The sequence below is a fragment of the Bufo bufo genome, chromosome 7 (assembly GCF_905171765.1).
Source record: "Bufo bufo chromosome 7, aBufBuf1.1, whole genome shotgun sequence".
NCBI classification, from domain to species: Eukaryota; Metazoa; Chordata; class Amphibia; order Anura; family Bufonidae; genus Bufo; species Bufo bufo.
In genome coordinates this window covers 54,621,057-54,646,595 of record NC_053395.1, presented here as the reverse complement: position 1 = coordinate 54,646,595, position 25,539 = coordinate 54,621,057, and the positions used below count along the sequence as shown (strand labels likewise).

Below are 25,539 nucleotides of genomic sequence, written 5' to 3'. Positions count from 1 at the left end.
ATCATTGGTGGTCCGGTGCTATATGAAGCCATCGGTGGCAGCGGAGTGAGCTCTGTGCCGGAAAGAGATACTACTTTTCCATCCTGCCGGCTGCAGCTCTCCTCCACTGTGTGTGATGCCACCGTATGACATGCTGGCAGCTGCTGACAGAGGCTCCTTTTAAATGCTGAAAAAGCGATTTGTATGGTAAATGTTGTGTAGAGGAATAAATCCATTGCTAAGCTACATGTTTAATGCTGTGCTGTGTTTTGCTAGGTCTGTCCTACTTGCAAGGTCTGAATTTTGAAAGAATTGTAATGTGTCAGCTCAACCCTCTGAAGATTTGTCTTCCTTCAGTAGTTAACTTCTTTGCTGCAATCACAAGGTAAGTGTGGTTATTTAAAAATGTATACACTACTCACAAAAATTTTGGGATATTTGGCTTTCGGGTGAAATTGATGGAAAATGTAAAAAGTTCACTCTACAGTGATATTAGATCATGAAAGTAGAAGCAGCAATGGTGATTTCCTCATCTCAACTAATTTATTGAAACCAAAGCCAACAATGATGGGTGCACCCCCACAAAAACGTCACTGTCTCAATAACTTGTCTTGTGGCCTTGAGCATCAATTACAGATTGACAACAACGTCTCATGCTGTTCCCTAATGATGTGACCTGGATCATCCATGAAGATGAAATTAGGCCTGTGTTGTTCATGCAGAGGCACAATGACTGGATTATGTTATTCATGTAGTATGGGCTTGTCACTGTACCATTCACAAAGGGCAGTTCTGTATTGACTAGACACACCTGCCCACACTGTACCACCACCACCAAAGGCTCGCCTGGTGACAACAGTAGCTGATGCATAGTGCTCTCTTTGACGTCTCCAACATCTTTGGCGGCCATCATTTCTGCTCAGCATGAATCGACTTTCATCAATGAACAGCACTGAGGGCCACTGGTCCCTCGCCCTGCGTAGAAGCTCCCTGGCCCATGCAAGATGATGAAGCCTGTGCCTGGTGGTGTGGTCAGGTACCCTTGTGGGTCGTCTAGTACGCAGACTACGCTGATGTAAGCGGTTTTGAATGGTTTGGCATGACACTTGGGTGCCTCTCGCCTCCCTTAAATGTGCCTGGAGTTGTGTGGCATTCATCATTCAGTTCCACAGGGCATTGTTCACAAGGAAGCGGCCATTAGTGTGGGATGTTGCCAAAGGACGTCCACTTCTATGCCTTTCTGTGACTCTTCCAGTCTCTCTGTATCTCTGTTGCAACCTGCTGATGACACTCTGTGACACTCTAAGCTCAGTGGCCACTTCAGTCTGAGAGCATCCTGCTTGAAGCCTCACGATGGTGAGGTACTGTTGATCAATTGTTAAGTGTCGTCTTGGTCTCATGATGTGAAAATGTGAACAGCATGATGAGGAGGACTGTTTAACCGCTTTACGTACGCCCATAGACTATAAACGTCCTATGGGTGGACGTCTATTTCTGAAAGCCCGTTTTAGAACGTCCTTTCAGAAATAGCAGCTGCACGCTAATCGTGCAGCTGCTGATCGGGTTGCCCGCTGTCAGTGACAGCAGGGCAACCCTAAGACAAGGCAGGGACAGTGCCCAGGTGTCCCTGCCTTCCGGAACGCTGCAGACACCGCGCTCACCGAGCGCGGTGTCTGCAGAGCAGGAAGCGCTGTGCGCTTCCTGTTCCGGCCCGGCGGTCATGTGACCGCCGTGACCGGAGTGTGCTGGAGCTGTGTGAGGTCTCTCAGAGACCTCGATCAGCCCTGCTGTGAGGCTGTACAGCGCTGGATTGCTTCTGTACAGCCTCTCTAGGGGGGGTATTTGTCCTGTAACTGGGGCTACTATGTCAGCCCCAGTTACAGGAGAAATCAACAGTGAAAAAAAAAAGAAAAAGTGAAGCAAATGTCCCCTAGAGGTCTTGTATGACCTTATGGGGGACGAAAAGTGTAAAATAAAAAAAAATAAAAATAAAAGGTTGAAAATAAAAAAATTAAAAAAAGTTTCACATGTAAAAAAAAAAAGTCCCCAAGTAAGGAATGAAAAAAAAAAGATAGAAAAAATAAAAAAAAGTATACATATTAGGTATTGCCGCGTCCGTAAAAACCAGCTCTATAAAAATATCACATGACCTAACCCCTCGAGTGAACACCGTAAAAAAAAAAAAAAAAAAAACTGTCAAAACAAGCAATTTTTGTCACCTTGCATCACAAAAGGTGCAACACCAAGTGATCAAAAACGCGTATGTCCCACAAAATAGTACCAATAAAACCGTCACCTCATCCCGCAAAAAATGAGCCCCTACATAAGAAAATCTCTCAAAAAATAAAAAAACTATAGCTCTTAGAACATGGAGACACTAAAACATCATTTTTTGGTTTCAAAAATGCTATTATTGTGTTAAAGTGAAACAAATAAAAAAAAAGTATACATATTAGGTATTGCCGCGTCCGTAAAAACCAGCTCTATAAAAATATCACATGACCTAACCCTTAGGGTGAACACCGTAAAAAAAAAAAAAACTGTGTCAAAACAAGCAATTTTTGTCACCTTGCATCACAAAAGGTGCAACACCAAGTGATCAAAAACGCGTATGTCCCACAAAATAGTACCAATAAAACCGTCACCTCATCCCGCAAAAAATGAGCCCCTACATAAGAAAATCTCTCAAAAAATAAAAAAACTATAGCTCTCAGAACATGGACACATTAAAACATAATTTTTGTTTCAAAAATGCTATTATTGTGTAAAACTTTAATAAATGAGAAAAAGTATACATATTAGGTATCGCCACGTCCGTAACAATCTGCTCTAAAAAAATGTCACTTGACTGAACCCCTCAGGTGAACGCTGTAAAAATAAATAAATAGAAACTGTGCTAAAACAACCAATTTTTTGGTCACCTTGCCCCATAAAGTGTTATAATGAATGATCAAAAAATCATATGTACCCAAAAATAGTACTAATAAAACTGGCACCTTATCCCCTAGTTTCCAAAATGGGGTCACTTCTTGGGAGTTTCTACTGTAAGGGTGCATCAGGGGGCTTCAAATGGGACATGGCATCTAAAAACCATGTGGAGTTCCTTTTCTTCTGCGCCCTGCCGTGTGCCCATACAGCAGTTTATGACCACATGTGGGGTGTTTCTGAAAACCGCAGAATCTGGGTAAGGCTACTTTCACACTAGCGTTCGGGTGTCCGCTCGTGCGCTCCGTTTGAAGGGGCTCACGAGCGGCCCCGAACGCATCCGTCTGGCCCCAATGCATTCTCAGTGGAGGCGGATCCGCTGAGAATGCATCCGCCTGCCAGCGTTCAGCCTCCGCTCAGTGAGCGGACACCTGAACGCTGCTTGCAGCGTTCGGGTGTCCGCCTGGCCGTGCGGAGGCGAGCGGATCCGTCCAGACTTACAATGTAAGTCAATGGGGACGGATCCGCTTGAAGATGACACCATATGGCTCAATCTTCAAGCGGATCCGTTCCCCATTGACTTACAATGTAAAGTCTGAACGGATCCGCTCAGGCTACTTTCATACTTAGAAAATTTTCTAAGTTTTAATGCAGACGGATCCGTTCTGAACGGATGCGAACGTCTGCATTATCGGAGCGGATCCGTCTGATGAAACATCAGACGGATCCGCTCCGAACGCTAGTGTGAAAGTAGCCTAATAAATATTGAGTTTTGTTTGGCTGTTAACCATCGATGTGTTAAAGAAAAAAATTGATTAAAATGGAAAATCTGCCAAAAAAGTGAAATTTAAAAATTTGATCTCCATTTTCCTTTAATTCTTGTGGAACGCCTAAAGGGTTAACAAAGTTTGTAAAATCGGTTTTGAATACCTTGAGGGGTGTAGTTTCTACAATGGGGTCATTTATGGGGGTATCCACTATGTAGGCCCCACAAAGTGACTTCAGACCTGAACTGGTCCTTAAAAAGTGGGTTTTGCCAATTTTCTTAAAAATTTGAAGAATTGCTTCTAAACTTCTAAGCCTTCTAACGTCCTAAAAAAATAAAATTACATTTCCAAAATGATGCCAACATAAAGTAGACATATGGGGAATGTTAAATAATAAATATTTTATGAGGTATCACTTTCTGTTTTAAAAGCAGAGAAATTGAAATTTAGAAACTTGTGAATTTTTCAAATTTTGGGGTAAATTGGGATTTTTTCATAAATAAAGGTGAAATATTTTGACTCAAATTTATGACTATCATGAAGTACAATGTGTCACGAGAAAACAATCTCTGAATGACTTGGATAAATAAAGGCGTTCCAAAGTTATTACCACATAAAGTGAGATATGTCAGTTTTGCAAAATTTGGCCTGGTCAGGAAGGGGGCAAATGGCCCAGATGGCAGGTGGTTAAATATCAATTCTAATTGCACCAGGAAATTTATTGGGCGATTCATGGATCAAACACCTGTTGTGAATTTTGCCTTTGAGCTCCTTGTTAGAGAACAGCAAGTCGTACAAAAAGTCCTAAAACATTGAACAGTTGGACATGTGCATTCAAAAGTTTAGAGAAGGTCACATTAAGTTCACCTGTAAAGGTTAGAGTGCATTCTAGGCTCATCCTGAAATTTTTACCCACAAGACAAAATATCCCTAACTTTTTGTGAGTAGTGTATATATGTTCATCCTGCTCATGCGTATTTCATACAGTTGCCAAAGCTTGTATGTGGGGCCTAGGCACTCCATAGACAAAATATTGGCTGCCAAAAATTTAAAGACCTCCCTTCTGGAAAAGATATGAATTCTGTTTTATTTTTGCTTCTGAAGCAGCATATATGATGTCTGATGGTCGCTCACTTCTCCCACCTTCATAGTGCAGAAATCCATTTTCTAGATACCCTGCATAGCACATTCTCCTTCTACGTAGCAGAGCTGCGATCCTTGCAGTTCATATATGTAGGCACTATGTGACGGTGTCCTGTTCTGTCTCCTAGGCTTCTATATCCAGTAGAGGAGGCAGTACTGTGGAATTTAATGTAGTAGCTCTGTCTCCTCTTACTGGATACAGGATCTCTGTCTCCTAATGCACAGGTATGAGCAGCCACCGACCGAAGCCGATCCGTGCCACTTTTTAGATGCCGAATCTGCTGTTTACAGTAGACGATTGGTAACAGTGTGACACCTGCTTCAACGATTGATGCTCCGGTAACTGGGATTGTGTACTAATGGCTGTGTTTTGCAGGAAATATCAGCTGGTGTTTTGTTACACTATCATCGAACGCAACAATCGACAGATGATCCCCATTGTGAGAAGCAGCAGCGGAGGTGAAACTGTTCAAATGTGCACCAATCCACTAGACAGCTTCTTCCCCTTTGATCCTTGCATTTTGAAAAGGTTTGTATTACATATTTAGGTATATTAGTTTGTACTGTATTTATGGATCAGGGTTGAGAAATGCTGGTACGGTATACAAGGCCACCATGACAGCTGTCCACAGAGCAGACCGTTCTCTTTCACTCTCACATTGTCATTTTGGATTTTCCTATATGTCTATACTGGGACCACTATAGAACCCGCATTCTCCTGTGATAGGTTATGCACCCTTGTCCCTTATATCAATGGGTTTCTGAAATTGCTCATGTCCTTGCTGTGCTTTTTTTTTTCTATAATTTTTCAGTACATTTTTTTTATTTATTTTATTTTTCAGGTGTAAAATACATATAGATCCAATTTATCAGCCCTGGGAAGAGTCTAATGCTGAGGAAATGAAAAGACCCCAAAAGCCAGTTAAGGTATCTGGTTTGACAATGTATGGTAGTAATAGTTGACTTACTGTAGCATTTTAGAAATGGATAACCGTTTATGCTCCACATGACATTCATTATATACACCAGTGGTCACCTCTCCATAATAGTTCCATCCTTTGGTTTCTACAAAGAACTGTAAGTTTATCCACAGGCCGCCTAAGTAGTATAAATTCAGAACCTCTGCCATCAGTGTAGGCCACATCTCATATCTTTGACAACTTTTCAAAAACAACTCCTAGCTCTGATGACCCCATAAATGACTGTAAAAGCTCATCTGCACATCATCTCCAGTATGTTTTCTTGTTTGCAGAACAGCACCTGGATAGGAGCTCTATATAGGAAGATTTCTTATTGGTAATATACACGGAAAGATATGCTTGGTTTAATAACATTCATGGGGTCTTAAAGGGGGTTTCCTCCTTCATCATAAGAGGAAGGGTCCTCAAGTTACCTGTGAAAATGGGTGATGTTGCATATGTATAGTCACCATTCAAGTCTATGAGACGGCCCGATAGCTGGTGGTCATGCTTGTGCGCCACCTGGGACCCCCGTTCTTGTGATAGTTGGGGCTCCTAGCAGTCACTCCCCCTTTTATCACCTATCCACTTTGTTTATAGGGAAAAAAACTTTAACTCGTTCACTGTACGGCGCTGGAGCGATGGGCAAAAATGGCGCCCGCTCGCAGAAGGCGTCATGGCCGGTGGGTCTCCGCTGTTTTAAAAAGAAAACAACCGGCAGTTAATGACCGCTACCAGCAATAATGCTGATTGCAGTCATTAAAGTCTTTAAATGCTGTGATCAAGTGAGTGATCACGGCATCTAAAAGGTAAAAAACCCGGAAGCCTGTCCTTCTGGGGTTCTTACCGCCATTTTCTGCGGCCAATGAGGATTCAGGTAATTGAATTTAATACCCTTTAAAAAATGGATAAAAAATGTAAAAAGACATAAAAGTTTGAATCACCGCTCTTTCCGTAGAATAAGAAGATAAATACATAAATAACAAAAAATATAAACATCATGGGCATCACCACATCCGAAAAAGCCCGTACTATTAAAATATAAAAATATTTTTCTAATACAGCAATTGGCGTAACTGGAAAAAGGGTCAAAATATGCTGTTTTTTCATTGCTTCTCTTACCCAAAAAAATGTAATAAAATGTGATCAAAAAGTCACACACACTCCAAAATGGTATCAATAAAAACTACAGATTGTCCCGCAAAAAAAAAGAGCCCCCACACAGCTCAGTAGACATAACTATAAAAAAAAAAAGTTATGGGGGTCACAATATGGTGATGTAAAAAAACATTTTTCTTCAAAGTTAAAATTTATTTTTACACTATTTAGACATAAAAAACCTATACATATGTGGTATCGTTGTAATCGTACGGATCCAGAGAATGAAGGGCACAGTTCAGTTTTTCCGCAAAGGGAACACCGTGGGATCAAAACCCATAAAACCGTGGAGGAATTGTGTTTTTTTATTTATTTTTTCAATTTCACCATATTTGGAATTTTGGATTTCTCGCCCATTTTCCTTGGGGGACACAGAAGACCTTGGGTATAGCTCAGCTCCCTAGGAGGCGTGACACTAAGTGAAAACTGTTAAGCCCCTCCTCCACAGCTATACCCTCAGCCTGGAGAGAGAGAGACTGGCAGTTTTTTGCTTAGTGTCCAAGGAGGCAAGACACTCCCTGTCCCCCCCCCCCCCCTCCCTACATGCCCCCTTCCCTGGGCGGAATCTTGCACCCCGCCCCCCAAGTACAGTGTCGACCAGGGGGCATGTCTCCTTTCTATAGGCGGAATTCCGCACTCTCACCGGTTACGGTACTGGCCTTGTGCATGACCCCCCCTCCCCTTCCTAGGCGGACTACTGCACTTTCACCGGCTACGGTGCTGGCCATGTACACAACCTCCTTCCATAGGCGGAATTCGGCACTCTCACGGGATCCGCTGTCGGTCATGTGCATGACCTCATTCCATAGGCGGAATGCTGCACTCTCACTGGATCCGCTGCCGGCCAGGTTCATGCCCCCCTTCAATAGGCGGAATACTGCACTCTCACTGGAGGTGCTGGCCACGTGCACAACCTCCTTCCATAGCCGGAATTATGCACTCTCACTGGATTCGCTGCCGGCCATGTGCATGCCTCCTTTCCTTAGGCGGCATAATGCGCTCTCACTGCCTGTGGTTGTTCTCTCACCGGTACATTGCTGGTCATGTGCATGACCCCCTTCCATCGGCGGGGTGCTTGCACTCTCACTGGATGCGGTGCTGGCCATGTGCATGACCGCCCCTCATTCCATAGGCGGAATTTTGCACACTCACAGGACTCAAGGCTGACCTTGTACATGCTGTGCTGGCCTCGTGCATGTCCCCCTTCATTGGCGGGGTAGTTGCACTTTCACGGGATACGGTGTTAGGTGGATTATTACACTATCACTTAATGCGATGGTATCCATGTACATGTCCCCTTTCCCTAGGCGGACTTCCTGTGTTCCTACTGGATTCAGTGCGGCCATGTGCATGACCCCCTTCTGGGCGGAATATGGTATGCCCTACTTCTCTGAAGTCGGTACTGGTCTTGGGCATCACCCCCTTCTTAGGCGGGCCTTTACACTGTTGCCGAATGCAGTGTTTGCCAGGTGCATATCCCCCTTTTCTAGGCGGACTGCTTGCGTTCCATCGCATACTGTACTAGTCTTGTGCATGACTCCCTTCCAAGCGGCATATTGCACTTCTATAGATACTGTGGGGCTCTGTCGATGGCCCCCTTTCCCAGAGTGAATATTTACAGTGGGTGAACATTCATGCGCGCTCTGTGCATTGTATGGGCCGTATATGCCTTCTCCTCCCGTAGGTGGGTTGGCATTCTCACTGCTTACGGGGCTGACCGTACGTATGTCCCCCTTCCTCCCACAACATACGTGTTTCTCTTGGGATACGATGCTAGCCGCACGCCTTACACTCTTCTCCGAAGAGATCATTCTGCTTCCACCTGGTCCGGACGTGGTCTACTTGCTCTCTGCCTGCACCGAGCTAGGCGGTGCTCATTCTCGGGTGGACAGTATTTTGCGGTTCCGCTTGTGGCAGTATCCACCATGCTCTGTTTTGGCTCCTGCTCAGGGCATATCCCTCCGATGTGGCTTCTGCCCTGGTCAGGCTTCAGAGGCTGTTTCCTTCACAGCCCTCTCCTCGGGAGAGTATGGTTGTTGACTTGGATGGTTCCGGAGTTTCTGTTGTGACCTTGGACCGTCTCCCTCGCTCACACTAGCTGTACTGGCCGTGTGCCCACTTACCGTGCGTTCTGTCCTCACGCTTAGGTGACAGATTGCGTTTTTCTGTTCTAGGCAGGGGTCCTGCTGTAAACTTACCTTCTCGGTAAGTTGACCCCCCAGGCTTGAATCTGGGTCTCTACAGTAGCGCTTCTGGCACTTACCTTCCATTACTTGCCATATTGGCCCTTAACTGGTAGGCCGTAGTCTCTCACTCCCTGTACTGGTAATCCGTTCGCTCGGGTCTGAGGTAGTGATGGTGCCCTCAATTATACCTCATCCGTCTCGAGGCTAGTTGTCTCTGCCTTACCTGCCGTTTTTTGTTCCACGACTACTATCTTCCTGTTGTACTGGGGGTAGCCGCATTGCGTTCTACAGCAAGGCCATCTTAATCCCTTCCTGCTGTTGTCCCTGCTTGAGGACTACTCTTCGGTCAATAATTGTCCTTAACTCTCCCTCACAGGAATGGAAGAACCCCTTCCTCCGGTGGCACCATCGACGTGGACTTTAGCCTGTCTTGTCCTGGCATCTGTCGGCTACTGGACGGACCCCTTCGGTTACTTCCGTCCGCTCTTCTGCTCCCCCACTCTGGGTGGCTACGGGACGCAGTTGCTCATGGGACGATGGACCAGCTTTGCCGGACTCTTCCGCCCGTGCTACTGGTCTGCGCCTGATCACGTCAGTTTTTTTTCTCGCTTGCCTAGGCGATTTCCAGCGGGCACGCTGGTTTTCGCTCTCGGCCGTGCTTCGTCCAGGATCTATTATCGGACTTGGAGATCTTACCTGCGGTTCTGTGGGAAGCGGGGCGTTCCCCCACTCCGCCTTTTTCTCCCCACGGTTCGGTCCTTTCTCCAGTCCGGCCTGGGACTGGGACTCTGTTCCTTGAAGGGTCAAGTGTCGGCGCTATCTATCCTCCTCCAGCGTTCCCTGGCCCCTCTCGGGCCTGTCAAGACCTTCATCCACGGGGTGGCTCATTGGTTGCTCTGTACCGTCCCCCGGTACCGCCCTGGGAACAAAATACTGTGCTCTCGGCGCTCCAAGCTTCCCCCTTCGAGCTGTTACAGAAGATCTCTCTACGCTTTCTGTCCTGTAGGTCCTGTTCCTTGTGGCCATCATGTCTCTCAGACGAGTGTCTGAATTAGCGGCCTTTTTTCTTGTTCCGAGCCTTTCTGTCCTTTCCCACGACAAGGCTGTTCTCCATCCCGTCCCTTCCTTTCTTCTGACGGTGGTATCTGCCTTTCTTCTCGACGAGGCCATCGTCCTCCCCTCCCCTTCCCACCCCTGGGAATATTAAATGCTTGGACGTTGTTCGGGCCTTGAAGATTTACTTGGAGATCACCGGCTCCTTTCGGCGCTTAGACTCTTTTTGTGGTAACGGAAGGTCCGCGCATAGGGTTGCTGGCCTCCAAGGTGGCCTTCGCCCGCTCAATTGGCTATTGCTGAGGTTACCGCACCAGGGGCACGGTTCCGCCTTTCGGTGTCGCCGCTCTTTCCACCAGAGCGGTCGGTGCCTCTTGGGCCCAGAGACATCGGGCTTCGGCCGAACATTTGTGCACGGCGGCCACTGGTCTTTCTTGCATGCCTTTACCAAGTTCTACAGGGTGCATACTCATGCATCGGCGGATGCTGCCTTGGGTCGCCTGGTTTTTGCAGGCGGCGGTTCCTTGATGCCTACGGGTGCTTCGCCTTGGAGCTGTGGTCCCTCCCCTCTTGGACTGCTCTCGGACGTCCCAAGGTCTCCTGTGTCCCCGAAGGAAAATGGGCGAGAAAACAAGATTTTTGTATAGCTTACCAGTAAAATCTTTCTCGCTCTTCCTTGGGGGACACAGCACCCACCCATTCATTAGTTTTTTTCTACACGGTTACAGACTTGGTTTACCCTGTTGGGTATTTGGCTGGTTGGTTCCACATTGTTGGTCATTGCCTTTTCTCACTACTTGGACACCCAACTGGCAGTCTCTCTCTCCAGGCTGAGGGTATAGCTGTGGAGGAGAGGCTTAACAGTTTTCACTTAGTGTCACGCCTTCTAGGGAGATGAGCTATACCCAAGGTCTCCTGTGTCCCCCAAGGAAGAGTGAGAAAGAGATTTTACTGGTAAGCTATACAAAAATCTTGTTTTTCCCCGCTTCCGACTACATTGTATGCCATATTAAATGGTGGCATTAGAAAGTACAACTTGTCCTGCAAAAAATAAGCCCTCATACAGCTATTTGAACAGAAAAATAAGAGTTATGGCTCAAGGAAGATAGGGAAGAAAAATGAAAAACGCTAAAACGGTTTGGGCACTATAGATTACTAGCTACACATGAGCTGAGAACAGCACATACATGCAGCTAGCAAGAAGTGTTATTAAACCATCAACACCAATGTCCATTGGTTTAATATGATTAATTCATGTTTACTGGAGGCTGCTGGTGGACAGGACTGGTCACATGACCCTACATCAGAGGCCATTTTGGGACCCCAGCATCGGTAAGCAGGTAAAAGAACCTGCTAATATACCTGAATTGGGCATATTAAACCATTGGACACCGGTGCCTGCCAATAGTTTAATAACGCCTATTACTAGCTGCATGTATGTGCCCTTCCCAGCCCATGTACACCTCATAGTATATAGTGTCCAACTCTTGTCAGTAAATGGCCACACCTGAATGGTATGTGATAAATGCATGGGTTTATATTGGGGTCTGATTTCAAATGGGTCTTAAGCTTTTTACACGTGAAAATTTTGTTGGCCAAAGGCTGGTTCATGGCTCACACAGTGATCTCTCCTGACCCCCCCCCCCCCCGGTACACTTGCATGTTTGTGATTGGCTGCAGTGGTCACGTGTCCCCTCATCGACGGTTGTTGATTTCAGCGGGGCAGGGAAAGTAAGAGCTGGGCTGGGAGCAGGTAAGTGTGATCTCCACCGTGGGTCGGCCACTCTGGGAGACCTGTCTTACTCTTGGATAACCCCTTTAAGAACAGTCTACAGTAGTGCTCCTCTGAAACATCAGCTCTCTGCAGGATGTAAGATGCTATATAATAACCTATATGTTACCGTATGTTATACACACTGTATATAAATATCACGTACATATTACAGTTTATAATACCAATCTCCACTAGCTGGGGTTATCATTGCCTATATTGACATTACCATCTTTTTTTCAAGCCTGGTGCCACCCCAGACGATGAAGATGATTTCCTCAAAGGAGAGACACCTCAGAATGACAGTTCGGTTGAGATGGCACCGGGTTCCTTTGACCTTTTCCTGAAGAGCCCAGCAAGCAGTGTGGGCTCCCCACCTTACAAGTTCCTTCAGCGGCCGTTCTGACCCTTATCAAGCACTTGAATTCCAAAGCACTCACCTCAAGTAGATATCTCTTGAGGCACAGACGGTGTCAGAAGCTGTCACCGGCTATGTGGTAGCTGGGAAGGTTGGCACCGGTTATTTATGGACGGCCACGGCTGTAAGAACTCCCTTTTTGTTTGGTCAGAATTGTCCTGGTTGGTCTTAAGGGGCCTTCAAAGCTTGTTCATTGATACCACTGATGGGTTTATTTGTGCAAATGCATAGGTGGTGGGTGCGAAGGTATCAAGAACTTGTTGGTTTGAAATGTAACCCGCATGATACTTGCCAGTCACCCAAAGGACATTGCGTCAAGTCCTGATAACCCAGGCTGCAGATCCATATAATCATTATATTTTTCTATATTGTGTCTCCCGTGTTCTTACACACAGCTCGACAGTGCAATAATAATGTGTATAATAATGTCCTTGTTCTACATGAAGTAAGGGGTGGCCAGTATATGTATGTAGGTGTGCTGTTGAGGACTGGCCTCTCCACTATGATCAGTGATGCACCTTGTGTCTCTTTTGTTAGATATATTACATTGGTGCAGATTTACTAAACCCTATAGATGGTGTAAGCTTAGTCAGGCTGTTTAGACCTGCACAAGATCTATCACAGGGGCTCAGGCTGGACGATACATCTGCTGCAAGGATAGACACTTTTCTCTGACTCTATACCAACTATGGTTGGGTTACTTTAAGACAGAATTTTGTGCCAGAATTGTGGTGCAATTTTGGCGTTGATTGGTAAGCCCTCACTCTTTGTAGGGCTAAAAGGCGAATAATTTCTGCAAAATGTGTGACAACGTGCCTCATTTTGGAGCAATTTAGACCAGAAAAAAAGTGTAACTGTAGGCCAATGTGCACATACTCTGAAGGAGAACTTAATTTTGTGTATTGTTACCCTGGCTGGTCTGACCATGCGAGTGCATAGATATCTGTCATTACTGTATACCTCTAGAGCAGGGATGTCCAACCTGCGGCCCTCCAGCTGTTGCAAAGATACAACTCCCTGCATGCCCGGACAGCCTACAGCAGGGCATGGTGGGAGTTGTAGTTTTACAACAGCTGGAGGGCCGCAGGTTGGGCATCCCTGCTCTAGAGCATGTGGATGATGGGTATAAACCCCGTGTTTGTGTGGGTTTCCTCCAGGTTCTCCAAAGACATGATAGCCCCATTGGGGACAGTGTGATACTAGTGTCTGTAAAGTGCTGCGGAATATGTCAGCGCTATATAAGTGAGTATAATAATAATAAGCACACAGAATCTAGCTACAGTTTCCATGTGTAATGTGTATTTAAACCATAATGAAATCAATCTGATATTTTAAGCATTTAGCTGTCCGTTGCTCCATGATCATATGGTCAACAGGAGCAACAGGTCTTGGTCATCTGCACAGGAATTACTGGGTCCCCAGTGTCATACTGGGAAAACCAGTTTTTAAAGAGGTTGTCCACCGGGGCCTTTCAGCTGGACCTGCATCCCCGTGTCACGTGTTGCATGGGGGACATGTCATTACAGCAGTCGCGTGACCCCCGTCAAACAGGAAGTTAACGACTGGAGTTTGGATGCGGGGGATGAAAGACCAAAAGGCCCCTGAAGGTGGACAACCTTATTGTGTAAAATGTTTCGTTATCGCTAGGGTATGCCATCACTTTATGATCAGTTGGGGCCTGACATTTGGGATCCCCACTGATCCTGAGAATGAAGGGACCACAGTGATCATTTAGTTGGGAAAGGGGTGCAGAACTAAATCTGCGCTCTGGCCTTGTCATTGGGGTCCCAGAAGTCTGACTTCCACCGATCATAAAGTGATTGCATATTGTATCAGTGTGTCTTCATTTTACAAGATAAGAGTACCCCTTCAGTTGGCGGTATTTATTACCGCCCAATGGGTAATTTCATCAGTTTTCTGCTGTAATTGCATTCAAACTGTGTTTGTTGTAAGCACCATATTAACGGGGTTTTCTAGGACTTAACTATTTATTCCTTAGGATATATCATAAAGATCAGACCAGTGGAGATCCAGCTCCCGTCACCCACACCGATCAGCTGTTTTCAGGAGCCGTGGTGCCAGAAACGGGCATCGAAACCCACAGCTCCATGCACTGGCCGTGTCTGGTTACTGCACCAGGCCCGGCCACAACAGTGTATGGGGCTTTGTAGTTCTGGGGCCGCAGCGTCTGATACAGCTGATCGGCGGGGGTGTTGGTGGTGGGACCCCCGCTGATTTAATATTAAGGATAGGTCTTCAATAGTTAGTGAAGTCCTTCCTCCATCAATGTAAGTGCAGGTTATATATGTGTTCATTAAAGTCTACCACTCCCTATTCTGTACAAACAATATCGACATCAGTGTCTTCAGACCCGGCCTCGGGGAAGGAACCTGGATATGTCACTTTTATGATTTTGTTACTACTGCACTCTTTATTATTGTCTATCCCTGCACTTTATAAAAATAAAAACTTTTGGTTTGTCGTAGTAAGATCAAAGGTTTGGATCGAGTTGTGGTCCAAGTGCTGGAGACCCCACCGATGGCTAGAACGAGGAGAGAGAAGCACTCACAGTGCGCTCTTCCCCACTGCTGAAGATGGGCTCAACAGAAAGTCTGTGAACCTGTCTCCGGTACATTATTTGCTTTTTTTTTCTTTCCTCGTTTGAGCTATTGGTGGGGGTCTCAGTACTCTGACCCCCACCGATCAGTACCTTTTGATATCTCACTATGACATATCAAAACTTTTTTTTTATTTAAGTACAGGGACACTTTTTAATGGCTGATTTCTTGCAGTGTGTTTACTGTTTGAGAACTTGCGCTGAATGCAGTTTTATGAATTGTTTTATTTAATTGAATTAATTTGCACATCCGCTCTAATAAAAGATTCTCATACACTTTATCTTCCTATTTCTTTCATTGAGACGTGGTCTTATTTCTGCAGAGCATGGCAGATGAACACATTTTCCTTTTAAAGGGGAAATAAGTTTAACAGACACATGTTATTCATTGCATAGTTTTGGTATCAATTCCTCACGGTTTTCAAGATCTCTGCTTGCTGTCGTACAGTATAAACTTTCATTGTTTGTTTGCTTCCAGTGTGTATAAATCTCCTCTGGTCATGTGGTGGACACACAGGTGCACGGCTCGTTACAAGACACAGCTCTGATATCTGTACTGTAGGGGCATGTTCACATAGCGGATCCTTCCATCTGAAATATCTGCTGTGGAAATCCACAGCAGAAATCACTGGCTGGCCCTCAGAGTTTTGCCATCAATTTGCATCTTTACATGTCGTGGACACGTGGATTTAACCCCGTTCAATGGGGCTAGTGTGTGTGTGTTTGGCCACTTGCTGTGCTTTCCATGCAGCAACAATTGCCATGCCAATTATTTTTGTGGTGCAGATACCCATTACAAAAATTAGGAGACAAATGCTAAAGAGTAGGTAATTATTATTTTTTTTTTTACTTTTGATATGTCAGTCTCAAAACGTTTGTCCGCAACTGAAGATGTTTGAGTACTGCTAATCCTATAGGATGTCTGTGCATAGATAAAGTAGTATTCAAAAAAAATAGCAGTCCTACATCATTACCCTGATTACGGTAATCACTGCTTTTGGTGGATTTGATATTTGTACATAACAAATAATTTATAGGTACTTGTAAGTGCAGTAGAGTAATAGACAAAAACCAGACCCATCACTTAGGACATGCATGCCTCTCATTCTGAGTAACAGAATCATGAATTGAAAGGGTCATTCTCAAAATAATGGAAAAATAGATGTTCATTTTGGCCCTTATTTAAGGGTGACCAATGTTGCACATGTTTGTTATAGTGCATTTCCTTCTGAAATACTGGGGAAAATGGGTCATTCTAGACATTGTTCGGATGAAGAATGTACTTTGACTAAAAAGTCAATTGGAGAGGGAAAACATATAGAGAAGTGCAGCAAACTATAGGCTGCTCAGATAAAACGTTCTCAAATGCCCTGAAGTGGCAACCATGAAGAAAGCAGGAAACTACTGTTGGAACAGATCGAAGAAGAGACAAAATGGCAAAGGCTCAGCCAATGATCTTCTCCAGAGAAGATCTGAAGTTACCAGTGAGTACTGCTACAATTAGAGTGAAGTCAAGGTAACAGCAAGAACTCCCTGCTAAGTCCCATTATTGAAAGAAAGACATGTCCTGAATAGGTTAAAATTTGCTAAGGAACACATTGACTGGCCCACAAAGGAATGGCGCAACATTTTGTGGACTGATGAAAGCAAAATTGTTCTATTTGGGTCTATTGCAGTGATGGCTAACCTCTGGCACTCCAGCTGTGGTGAAACTACGACTCCTAGCATGCTCCATTTATTTCTGTGGAGCTCTGAGAACAGCCAAGCAAGTGTACATCTTGGGAGTCGTAGTTTTACCACAGCTGGAGGTTAGCCACCACAGGTCTAGTGGATGCAGACAGTATGTCAGACGACCCCCGAGCGCTGCAATTAAAGCGACGCTACACTGTGAAGATAGTAAAGCATGGTGGTGTAGAAATCATGATATAGGGATATTTCTCATACCATGGTGCTGGGCCTATTTTTTATTGGAATTTTTTTAATACATTTTTTTTTAATTAACTTTTTTTTATTTTTTTAACCACAAGGGGACTATAACAGGCAATGTTTTGGTTGCTTCTAAAAAATGCACTATCCCTATAGTGTGTTGCACTTGAATGTCAGTGCTATAATGACATTGACCAGCAGGTTGCGTACAACGCCGAAGAAGAAATGACCTTGAAATGGGTGTCAGGTCAACACGACAATGACCCAAAACACACCACTAAACGGACAACATATTGGTTACAAACAAACGGGACTGAGGTAACGGAATGGCCGCCAGCCCAGTCCTCTGACCCAAATCCATAGAGAACCTGTGGGGTGACATGAAAAGTGCAGTTTGAGGCAAAACCGAAAAAAATGCAGAAGAACCGTGGAATGTAGTCCTATCGTCCTGCACTGGAAGACCTGTTCAGAAGGGGCAGAAGTTGGTTGACTCCATGCAACACAGATGTCAAACCGTTCTCTGATGCAATCGTTATACCACTCAATATTTAGTAATTCAAAGTAAAGTGATATCTGAAAATGTTTGTTTCTAGTTCATACATTACATTTTTGAGTTTGTAAGGAAATATGTTGGCACTGCTGTTTTTTTGAACAGCCTAGTATTTCTTTTTCTTTACTTTCTGTAAAGGATTAACCCCTTAGTGACCACCAGTACCCCTTTTTATGGCAGTCACTAAGGGGCCTTTTCACGAGAGTCGCGCTCCTGCTCCAACAGCCTGGACTGGCAGGAGATCGCAAATGCGAACGCGGGATGCCGATGTGTTTATAGACAGGCTGGGACCTGGTGTAGGTCCTAAGCCAGCCTTGAGTGTTTTCCAGCACGTTGTACGCAACCTGCTGGTCAATGTCATTATAGCACTGATACTCAAGTGCAACACACTATAGGGATAGTGCATTGTATTTTAGAAGCAACCAAAACATTGCCTGTTATAGTCCCCTTGTGGTTAAAAAAAAAAAAAATAAAGTAAATAAAAATGTATTAATTTTTTAAATTGGAATTTTTTTCCATAGAAAATATGCTTTTCAATGAAAAAAATTGCAAAAATAAAATCTCCCCCATGTTTGGTATTGCCATATCTGCAATGACCCGCACCACTACACAAATATCATGTAAATTATCCCCTACAATAAACGCCATAAAAAAAAAAAAAGCCAGAATTGCTAATTCATTCTTAGTCGCCACTGAAAAAACTTACTAACAATCGCTCAAAAAGTGTTATTTACCCTAAAAAGATACCAATGAAAACTACAAGTCGTCCCACGAATGTAAAGCCCTTACACAGCTCCATAAAAAGATAAATAAAAAAGTTATGGGTCTTGGGAAGCGGTGATGCAAAAAGATTTTCTTTTTAAAATAAGGGGTTTTATTTCACAAAAGTAGTAAAACGTTAATAAAAAATTTGGTATCGCTGTAATCGTACTGACCCAGCGAATGAAGAAATTATGGCAGTTGTGCGGAAAAATGAACGCCGCAAAATTTATAATGTAAAAATTCTGTGGCAGTATTGCTGTTTTTTCCCATCTCCCTCCCAAAAAGCGTTAATAAAAGTTAATCATAAAGTTGTGTACCCCAAAATGGCGCCATTATAAACTATAACTTGTCCCGCTAAAAACAAGCCCTTATACAGCTACATAGACGGAAAAATGTGGCCCCCCTTTGGAAACAGAGGGAGATGGTTTCCATGATAACTTCTGGTGAAGTCAGAATACCCTGACTGAATACCCTAAGGGTATTTGCGCGTTGTGCTCGGATGTTCTGTACAGATATTTATATGGAAAATCTGCAGAGTAATACAGTACCAGCTGGCTACTTTCACACTAGCGTTTTTTGCGGATCCGCCATGGATCTGCAAAAACGCTTCCGTTACAATAAATGCAATCATGAACGGATCCGGTTGTAGTATGTCTTCTATAGCCATGACAAATCCGTCTTGAACACCATTGAAAGTCAATGGGGGAATGATCCGTTTTCTATTGTGCCCCATTGACTTACATTGTGTGCCAGGACGTTTGGCTCCGTTTCGTCAGGCGGACAGCAAAACGCTGCAGGTGGCGTTTTGGTGTCCGCCTTCGGAGTGGAATGGTGACTGAACGGAGGCAAACTGATGCATTCTGAGCGGATCCATTTCCATTCAGAATGCATTAGAGCGAAACTGATCGCTTGTGAGAGTTCATCATGACGGATCTCACAAAACGGAAAGCCAAAACGCGAGTGTGAAAGTAGCCTAAGTAGATAAGATTTTCAAGATCTGATGTACATGGTGCAGAAATTGACCTGCGGTGTGTGGATTTTAAAATTTGCAGCATGTCCATTGTCAGCGCAGAATTCACCCTTTGCAGAGTGAGATCTGGGGCAAATTTGCAACAAAATCTGCAAGTAACGCATGTGGGTTCTAGTGTGGAAACTCGGCAAAAACCACACAAAAGTCTGTGCAGAAAGTCTGCATAAACTACACTGTTGTATACATTTAGGGGTGCAGGTCTGCATCCGGATTTATGTGCATATCCACACCAAAATCTGCAATTTCTATCCGGTTTTGCCGCAGATCTCACCCTTCCCTTGAAAAGGGTGAGATCCGCAACTAAAACCGCAAACATCATTTACATGGTGCGGTTTTGGAAATCCGTATGGGTCAATTTCCGCACAGAAAAAAAAAAATCTGCAAAGCGTACTTTGCTGGTACTGTGCTACGCTGCGGAGTCTCCACAGGGGAATCCAAGTGGAAAAACCACGAGTGTTCCAAGAACATGTGCAGAAAATCTGCATGAAATCCAAACCAGAAAATCCACATAAATCCACACTCTTCCATTGAAAGGGGTCAAATCCACATAAGAAAAACATAACAATAATTGCCATGCTGGGGATTTCAAAATCCAGACAGCAAAGTGTACAAAGTGGAAACACTAAATACTAATGATTGGGGACTAAAATTTAGCCTTGAATATAGCTACACTGAAGCCATTTTTCTCGACATCCATCTCATCACAACATCTGATAAAAATCATTACCAAAACTCACTTTAAAAAGGTTGACGCCAATTGCTATTTGGATTATACCAGGTGTCACCATCAAAAATGGAAAAAAAAAAAAACATTCCTTTTAGTCAGATGAAGAGAATCAGAAGGAATTGCTCTGAGGACCACACTATGAAACTACAGCTTGAGACCCTCAAACATCGTTTTGAGGAGAAAGGCTACCCTAAGAAACGTACAAGAGAATCCTCCAAAAGAGTCCTCAAAGAAAATCAGAAAGAGGCCTTGAAATCGAAACGTACAGCACCCAACAAAACACAACGGGATAGTTACCTCTACCAGTTCCCAACTCGATCTGATAACCAGATATAACTCCAAACACATGACGATCAGACGAATATTAACTAAACACTGGGGAGTACTACGAAAAGATCCCATTTTAAAAAAACAAACTACCACGTTTTCCCATCTTCACGTACCGAAGGGCACAGGCCTTAAAAAACATCATAGCACCACCTTGCCCCAATATTATGAAAAAGAAAAAAGGCCAATACCCCCCTCTGAGACCAGATCACCCCATAAGAAAAGGGGCTTACAGATGTAATATCAAGAGGTGCAAATGCTGTGATATTATCACCCATAACAAAAAAGAAATCTGGATTCCTTCCTCCAAAGAAATCTTAAACGTGATATGAGTTGTGGAACAAGTAATGTGATCTCTTGCAATGTCCATGTAACCTGCAATATGTAGGTAGAACCACCCAAACCCTCAGAGAGAGGATGAACGAGAATTGTTCGAACATAAAAAGAAAAGTCCTCACACATAGTGTTTCCAAACATTTCTCCATTTGCCATGATAACGACCGCTCTCTCCGTCAAGTCGCCCCCCTAGAGTGTATCCCCCAATCTTATCAATTATTATGCAGAAAAGAGATGGCTCCTCCACAGCTACCATCTATTCCCTCCAACCTGCCCCCCCAACCCCCTTATTAGATTGGAGTATCAATGATACTCATAGTTAAGACCAGGCCAGCCACCATTATTATTACTACCACAATATTAAGAGATTTTAATATGCGTTCCACGCTGGAACGCATACTCCCGATGCCGGAAGTGATGTCACTTCCTCCATCTCCACCACGTGCACTCCAAACATCATAAAGAGCCCCATGGGCAAGATATGTCTTTTATGATGCCATTACTGTCTGTGTATTTTGACTGCTCCTGAAGAAGGGGATGTAAGTGAACCCCCGAAACGCGTTGAGCCCACCTGTGATATTCAATAAAAAGAAACCACCAGAAGTAACATCTGTGGTACTGCCGTGTCTTTCCTGAGATACTACAAGCGATCATGGCAGGTGAGGTTGAGTCTATGGGTGTCTTGAGCTTTATCCCTTAGACCTCCTCCTCAGTGAAGTGAGTCAACCATTTTTTCTTTGTTTTTAACCAGTCTTTTATTTGTATTTTATCGCAATTGTGGACTCGTTTTCCATTCAGGTCAGAACCTTTCAAGGTTCCCCCTGAGGCTAGCATCGGAGCATTTCATGCTCCGATGCGCTCCCTTGCCCTGCGCTACATGGCGCAGGGCATGGGCTCTTTTGTTTATCATAACACACTGCTGAGCGGAAGCTTCCGTCCGGCAGTGTGTTTGGTGATGTCACCGGCTCTGATGGGCGGGCTTTAGCGCTGCCCTAGCCGTTTTACTGGCTAGGGCAGCGCTAAAGCTCACCCATCAGTGCCAGTGAGGGGGGCTGCCTGGGTGAAAATGGAGGTATGTCCGGGTTCAGCTCTGAACCCGGACAACCCCTTTAAGTGTACTAATTTATATTGTCACGATTTTAAATATCCACCCTGCTCCCTGTCATTATCCGACGATCTGGAATTTTGTGCCCTATTGGTGGCTGTGTTCTTTTTTTTTTTTTTACTTCTTTTCTGCTGTACATCCAGCTGGGGTTACACAAATATAAAAATACAAGAAACTATTAACAGACTGGTACAGAGGGGTCGAGGACCCTGCAGGCAAGAGCTTACAATCTATACGGGAAGGGGAGAACTCAGTAGGTGAGGGTATAGGCTGCTCTTTTGGCTGTGTGGTGGCAGCATGCTCATTGCAGGTGGTAGGCTTTCCTGAAGAGGTGGGCTTTCAGGTAACTCTTGTAGGTTTGGATGTTGGGGGAAAGCCTTATGTGTGGGGGTAGTGAGCTCCAGACTATGGGAGATGTACGTGAGAAATCTTGTAGTCGATTGTGTGGAGGACAGAGGAGGAGGAGGACAGAGGAGGTGGAGGACAGAGGAGGTGGAGGACAGAGGAGGAGGAGGACAGAGGAGGACAGATGAGGAGGTGGAGGACAGGAGGACAGAGGAGGAGGACAGAGGAGGAGGACAGGAGGACAGAGGAGGTGGAGGACAGGAGGACAGAGGAGGAGGAGGAGGACAGTGGAGGAGGAGGAGGAGGATGACAGGGGAGGAGGACCTGTGAGGATCTGAGATTACGTGTGGGGATTTACCCAGAAAGCAGGTCAGAGATGTGAGGAAGGGACAGATTGTGGACGGCTTGATATGTAGTTGTAAGTATTTGAAACTGAATTCACTGGGCAATGGGAGTCAGTGAAGAGATTGGCAGAGGGGAGAGAAGGGTTGGATTAAGCGGGCAGCAGAGCTGAAGATAGATTGGAGGGGAGATCACAAAGGAGGATGTTGCAGTAGTCCAGGTGGGAGATGACGAGGGCATGCACTAGCATTTTAGTTGACTCAGGGGTGAGGAAGGTGCGAATACGTTAATAGTTAAGACTGCATTCACACAGCCATATCCGCTTTGCAGTCTGCAATACGCAAAATGCGGATAGCGGCCGTGTGCATCCTGCACTTACCTCGGCCCCACTGTCAAAATGCCTATTCTTGTCCACACATTCGTGTTCTATAATTTGCAGCCTGGACACATAGATAACATCTGCAACAAACGAGAACAGCGGGGTTTACGGCAGACGTGCACCACAGCGCCAAACACTGTGCGGTGGGCGGAGCTGGTAACTGCTTCAGTGACAGCTGTTACCAGATCCGTCCGCTACATAAGGGATGGAGCTACTCTGAAACAGCTGACGAGTGGGGCGGGCGCCGGTGTTCTATCAAAAGACCTTACCCCGTGAAAATCCCTTACCCCTCGTGACTTCCGGTGGCGCGGCCGCACCGGACATGACGAAGATCAGCTGGAGGAGGGGGTGTGCGCCTCAACGCAAGCGCACTATCACAGGGTAAGGTAAAATTACAGGGAGCACTGTGGGAGAAGCTGCCACCAAATGCGCATGCGCGACCACCAACAGATAGGCTTCGGGAGACACTGCGCCTGCGCACAGAGCCTTAGCTGCGGTAGGAGGGGGGGTGCAAGCCGCGTGTACTCCCGTCAGCCACAAACTTTGGGATTACACTGCGCGTCCGCTCCATCGGCCAGGGGTCGCTCGCACAGCAAACCACCATCCGAACTCCCTACCCCTCAGTGCGCACGCGTGGAGTCCGTGAGTCAGGCTGTGTTGGTGGTCGCGCATGCGCATTTGGTGGCCGCTTCTCCCGCAGCGCTCCCTGTAATTTTACCTTACCCGTGGTAGTATGCTTGCGCTAAGGCGCACAGCACACCCCCTCCTCCAGCTGATCTTTGTCATGTCACGAGGGGTAAGGTTTTTTGATAGAACAGCGGTCCTACTCCCATCAGATATGGACGGCTAATCCTGAGGATAGATCATCACGTCTCATAGGGGGCAGTAAAGAAGCAGCTTGCTCCAACTTCAGCTATTTTACATACTTTTTTCCCCAGGAGGCATTGCCCAGCCAATTAGGGTGGGTTCACACCTGAGCGTTTTACAGCGCGTTCCTACGCGCTGTAAAACGCTCAACAGGCAAAAACCAATGTTTCCCTATAGGCATGGTTCTCACCTGAGCGTTTTACAGCGCGTACGAACGCGCTGTAAAACGCCCTACGCCCCAAGAAGTACAGGAGCTTCTTTGGGGCGTATTGTCGCGTGTAACACCTCTGTTTTTCATTGTGGTCAATAGCAAGAACACGCGTACGACCCGCGTTTCCAAAAGACAAAAACGCCCCAAAATACGCCCGATAAAAACACCTGTAAACAGAGCTTATCCAATACGCTCAGGTGTGAACCCAGCCTAAGACTAATTTAGGCTAACTGGCCATCTCCACAAGGAGAAACAGCGCCCCCTAGGCTCATACCGGTTTCAACATAGACCTTACAATGAAGTAGCCTGCTTAAAAAAATTTATTAAAAAATTCATACTGTTAACGGACGCTCATCGTGAACACCAGCTCCAGTCTGTCCTGTCATTACACCGGTTTGAACCTGTCTGTCAGTTTCCGTGACTTAACATAGCGCTGCAGACTAGCGTCTTGACAGAGGTGCACAGGCCGCCGGGAGCTGTAGTTCCGTCTCCTGTACTCTCCATTTGTCTTCTCCCACCAGCGGACTACAGCTCCCATGCTGCACAGCGCTGTTGGCTTGACTGAGATGCGTAGGGGCGTCGGGAATTGTAGTTCTGCCTCTAGCATTTTCTATTTGTCCCCTCCCACCACCGGACTACAGCTCCCATGCTGCACATCGCGGCCGCATTAGCTTGACAGCCCCTTTCTAGAGGAAGTTTGGTAGCAGTCAGCAGGAGTTTTGCAGTCATGCCTCTGCTCATTGACAGCCGGAGGCTGGACGTCCGCCTGCCCGCCGCCCAGATACTGCAGACGTGCCCTGAGCTTGAGGTGAGAGGCCGCAGTGTGTGTCTGAGGAGGGGCTGGTAGGTGACGCTGTTTTTCTCCATTGTGAGCAGATTGTTGCATTTGTCTGAATGCAGGTCTATTCACATCTGCGTTTTTTCCCCCTCTCCAACGTTTCAAAGCCTGTGGTACTAGGGAGACTGTGCAAGGCTGGAACTCATAGCAGAGACTCCCTGCTTGTGTGGTTGCCTTGGCAACAGCACAGCCCAGTTTGCCCCCCTGCATTACCTGACTTGGTGGAGGTACCCTTTAAAAGAGTTGTGTAACTTCAGCAAACGGCATTTATCATGTAGAGAAAGTTAATACAAGGCACTGACTAGTGTATTGTGATTGTCCATATTGCCTCCTTTGCTGGCTGGATTCATTTGTCTAACACCTTATACACTGCTCGTTTCCATGGCTACGACCACCCTGCAGTCCAGCCACAGTGGTCATGTGATTGCACACTATAGGAAAATGCACACCCTAACTGTCCCGGCCGCCAGAGAGGCTGGTGCCTTTTCCTGTAGTGTGTAAGCACGACCACCGCTGCTGGATTGCAGGGTGGCTGTAACCATGGAAACGAGCAGTGTATAATGTAATGGAAAAATGAATCCAGCCAGCAAAGGAGACAATATGGACAATCACAATACATTAGTAAGTGCCTTGTATTAACTTTCTCTACATGATAAATGCCATTTTCTGAAGTGACACAACCCCTTTAAGGCCCCCTTCACACGGGCATCGCGGGTGAGGGCCAGATGCGTCTCGTGTGCATTGCAGGAAACCCGCGCTAGACTAGTAGGCACGCAACTGCAGTCAGTTTTGTCTGCGATTGCGTTGTTCAGTTTTTT

At 45.5% G+C, this 25,539-nt stretch overlaps 2 protein-coding genes across 3 annotated transcripts in view; both read left to right on the top strand.

The window, feature by feature from the left end:
* The window catches only part of RRN3 (RRN3 homolog, RNA polymerase I transcription factor), a 69,329-nt gene extending 54,842 nt beyond the window's left edge, over positions 1 to 14,487 (top strand). Inside the window, exons 7-10 of the mRNA XM_040441445.1 lie at positions 256 to 364; positions 5,191 to 5,343; positions 5,657 to 5,741; positions 12,186 to 14,487. Of these exons, the coding sequence (XP_040297379.1) occupies positions 256 to 364; positions 5,191 to 5,343; positions 5,657 to 5,741; positions 12,186 to 12,347 (509 nt within the window). The 3' untranslated portion in view covers positions 12,348 to 14,487. The remainder of the gene's footprint in view (positions 1 to 255; positions 365 to 5,190; positions 5,344 to 5,656; positions 5,742 to 12,185) is intronic.
* Positions 14,488 to 24,561: 10,074 nt separating this feature from the next.
* NTAN1 (N-terminal asparagine amidase) overlaps positions 24,562 to 25,539 on the top strand; it is a 28,372-nt gene continuing 27,394 nt past the window's right edge. For both annotated transcript variants that reach the window (XM_040441646.1, XM_040441645.1), the window contains exon 1: positions 24,562 to 24,691. In XM_040441646.1, the coding sequence (XP_040297580.1) occupies positions 24,611 to 24,691 (81 nt within the window). In that variant the 5' untranslated portion in view covers positions 24,562 to 24,610. The remainder of the gene's footprint in view (positions 24,692 to 25,539) is intronic.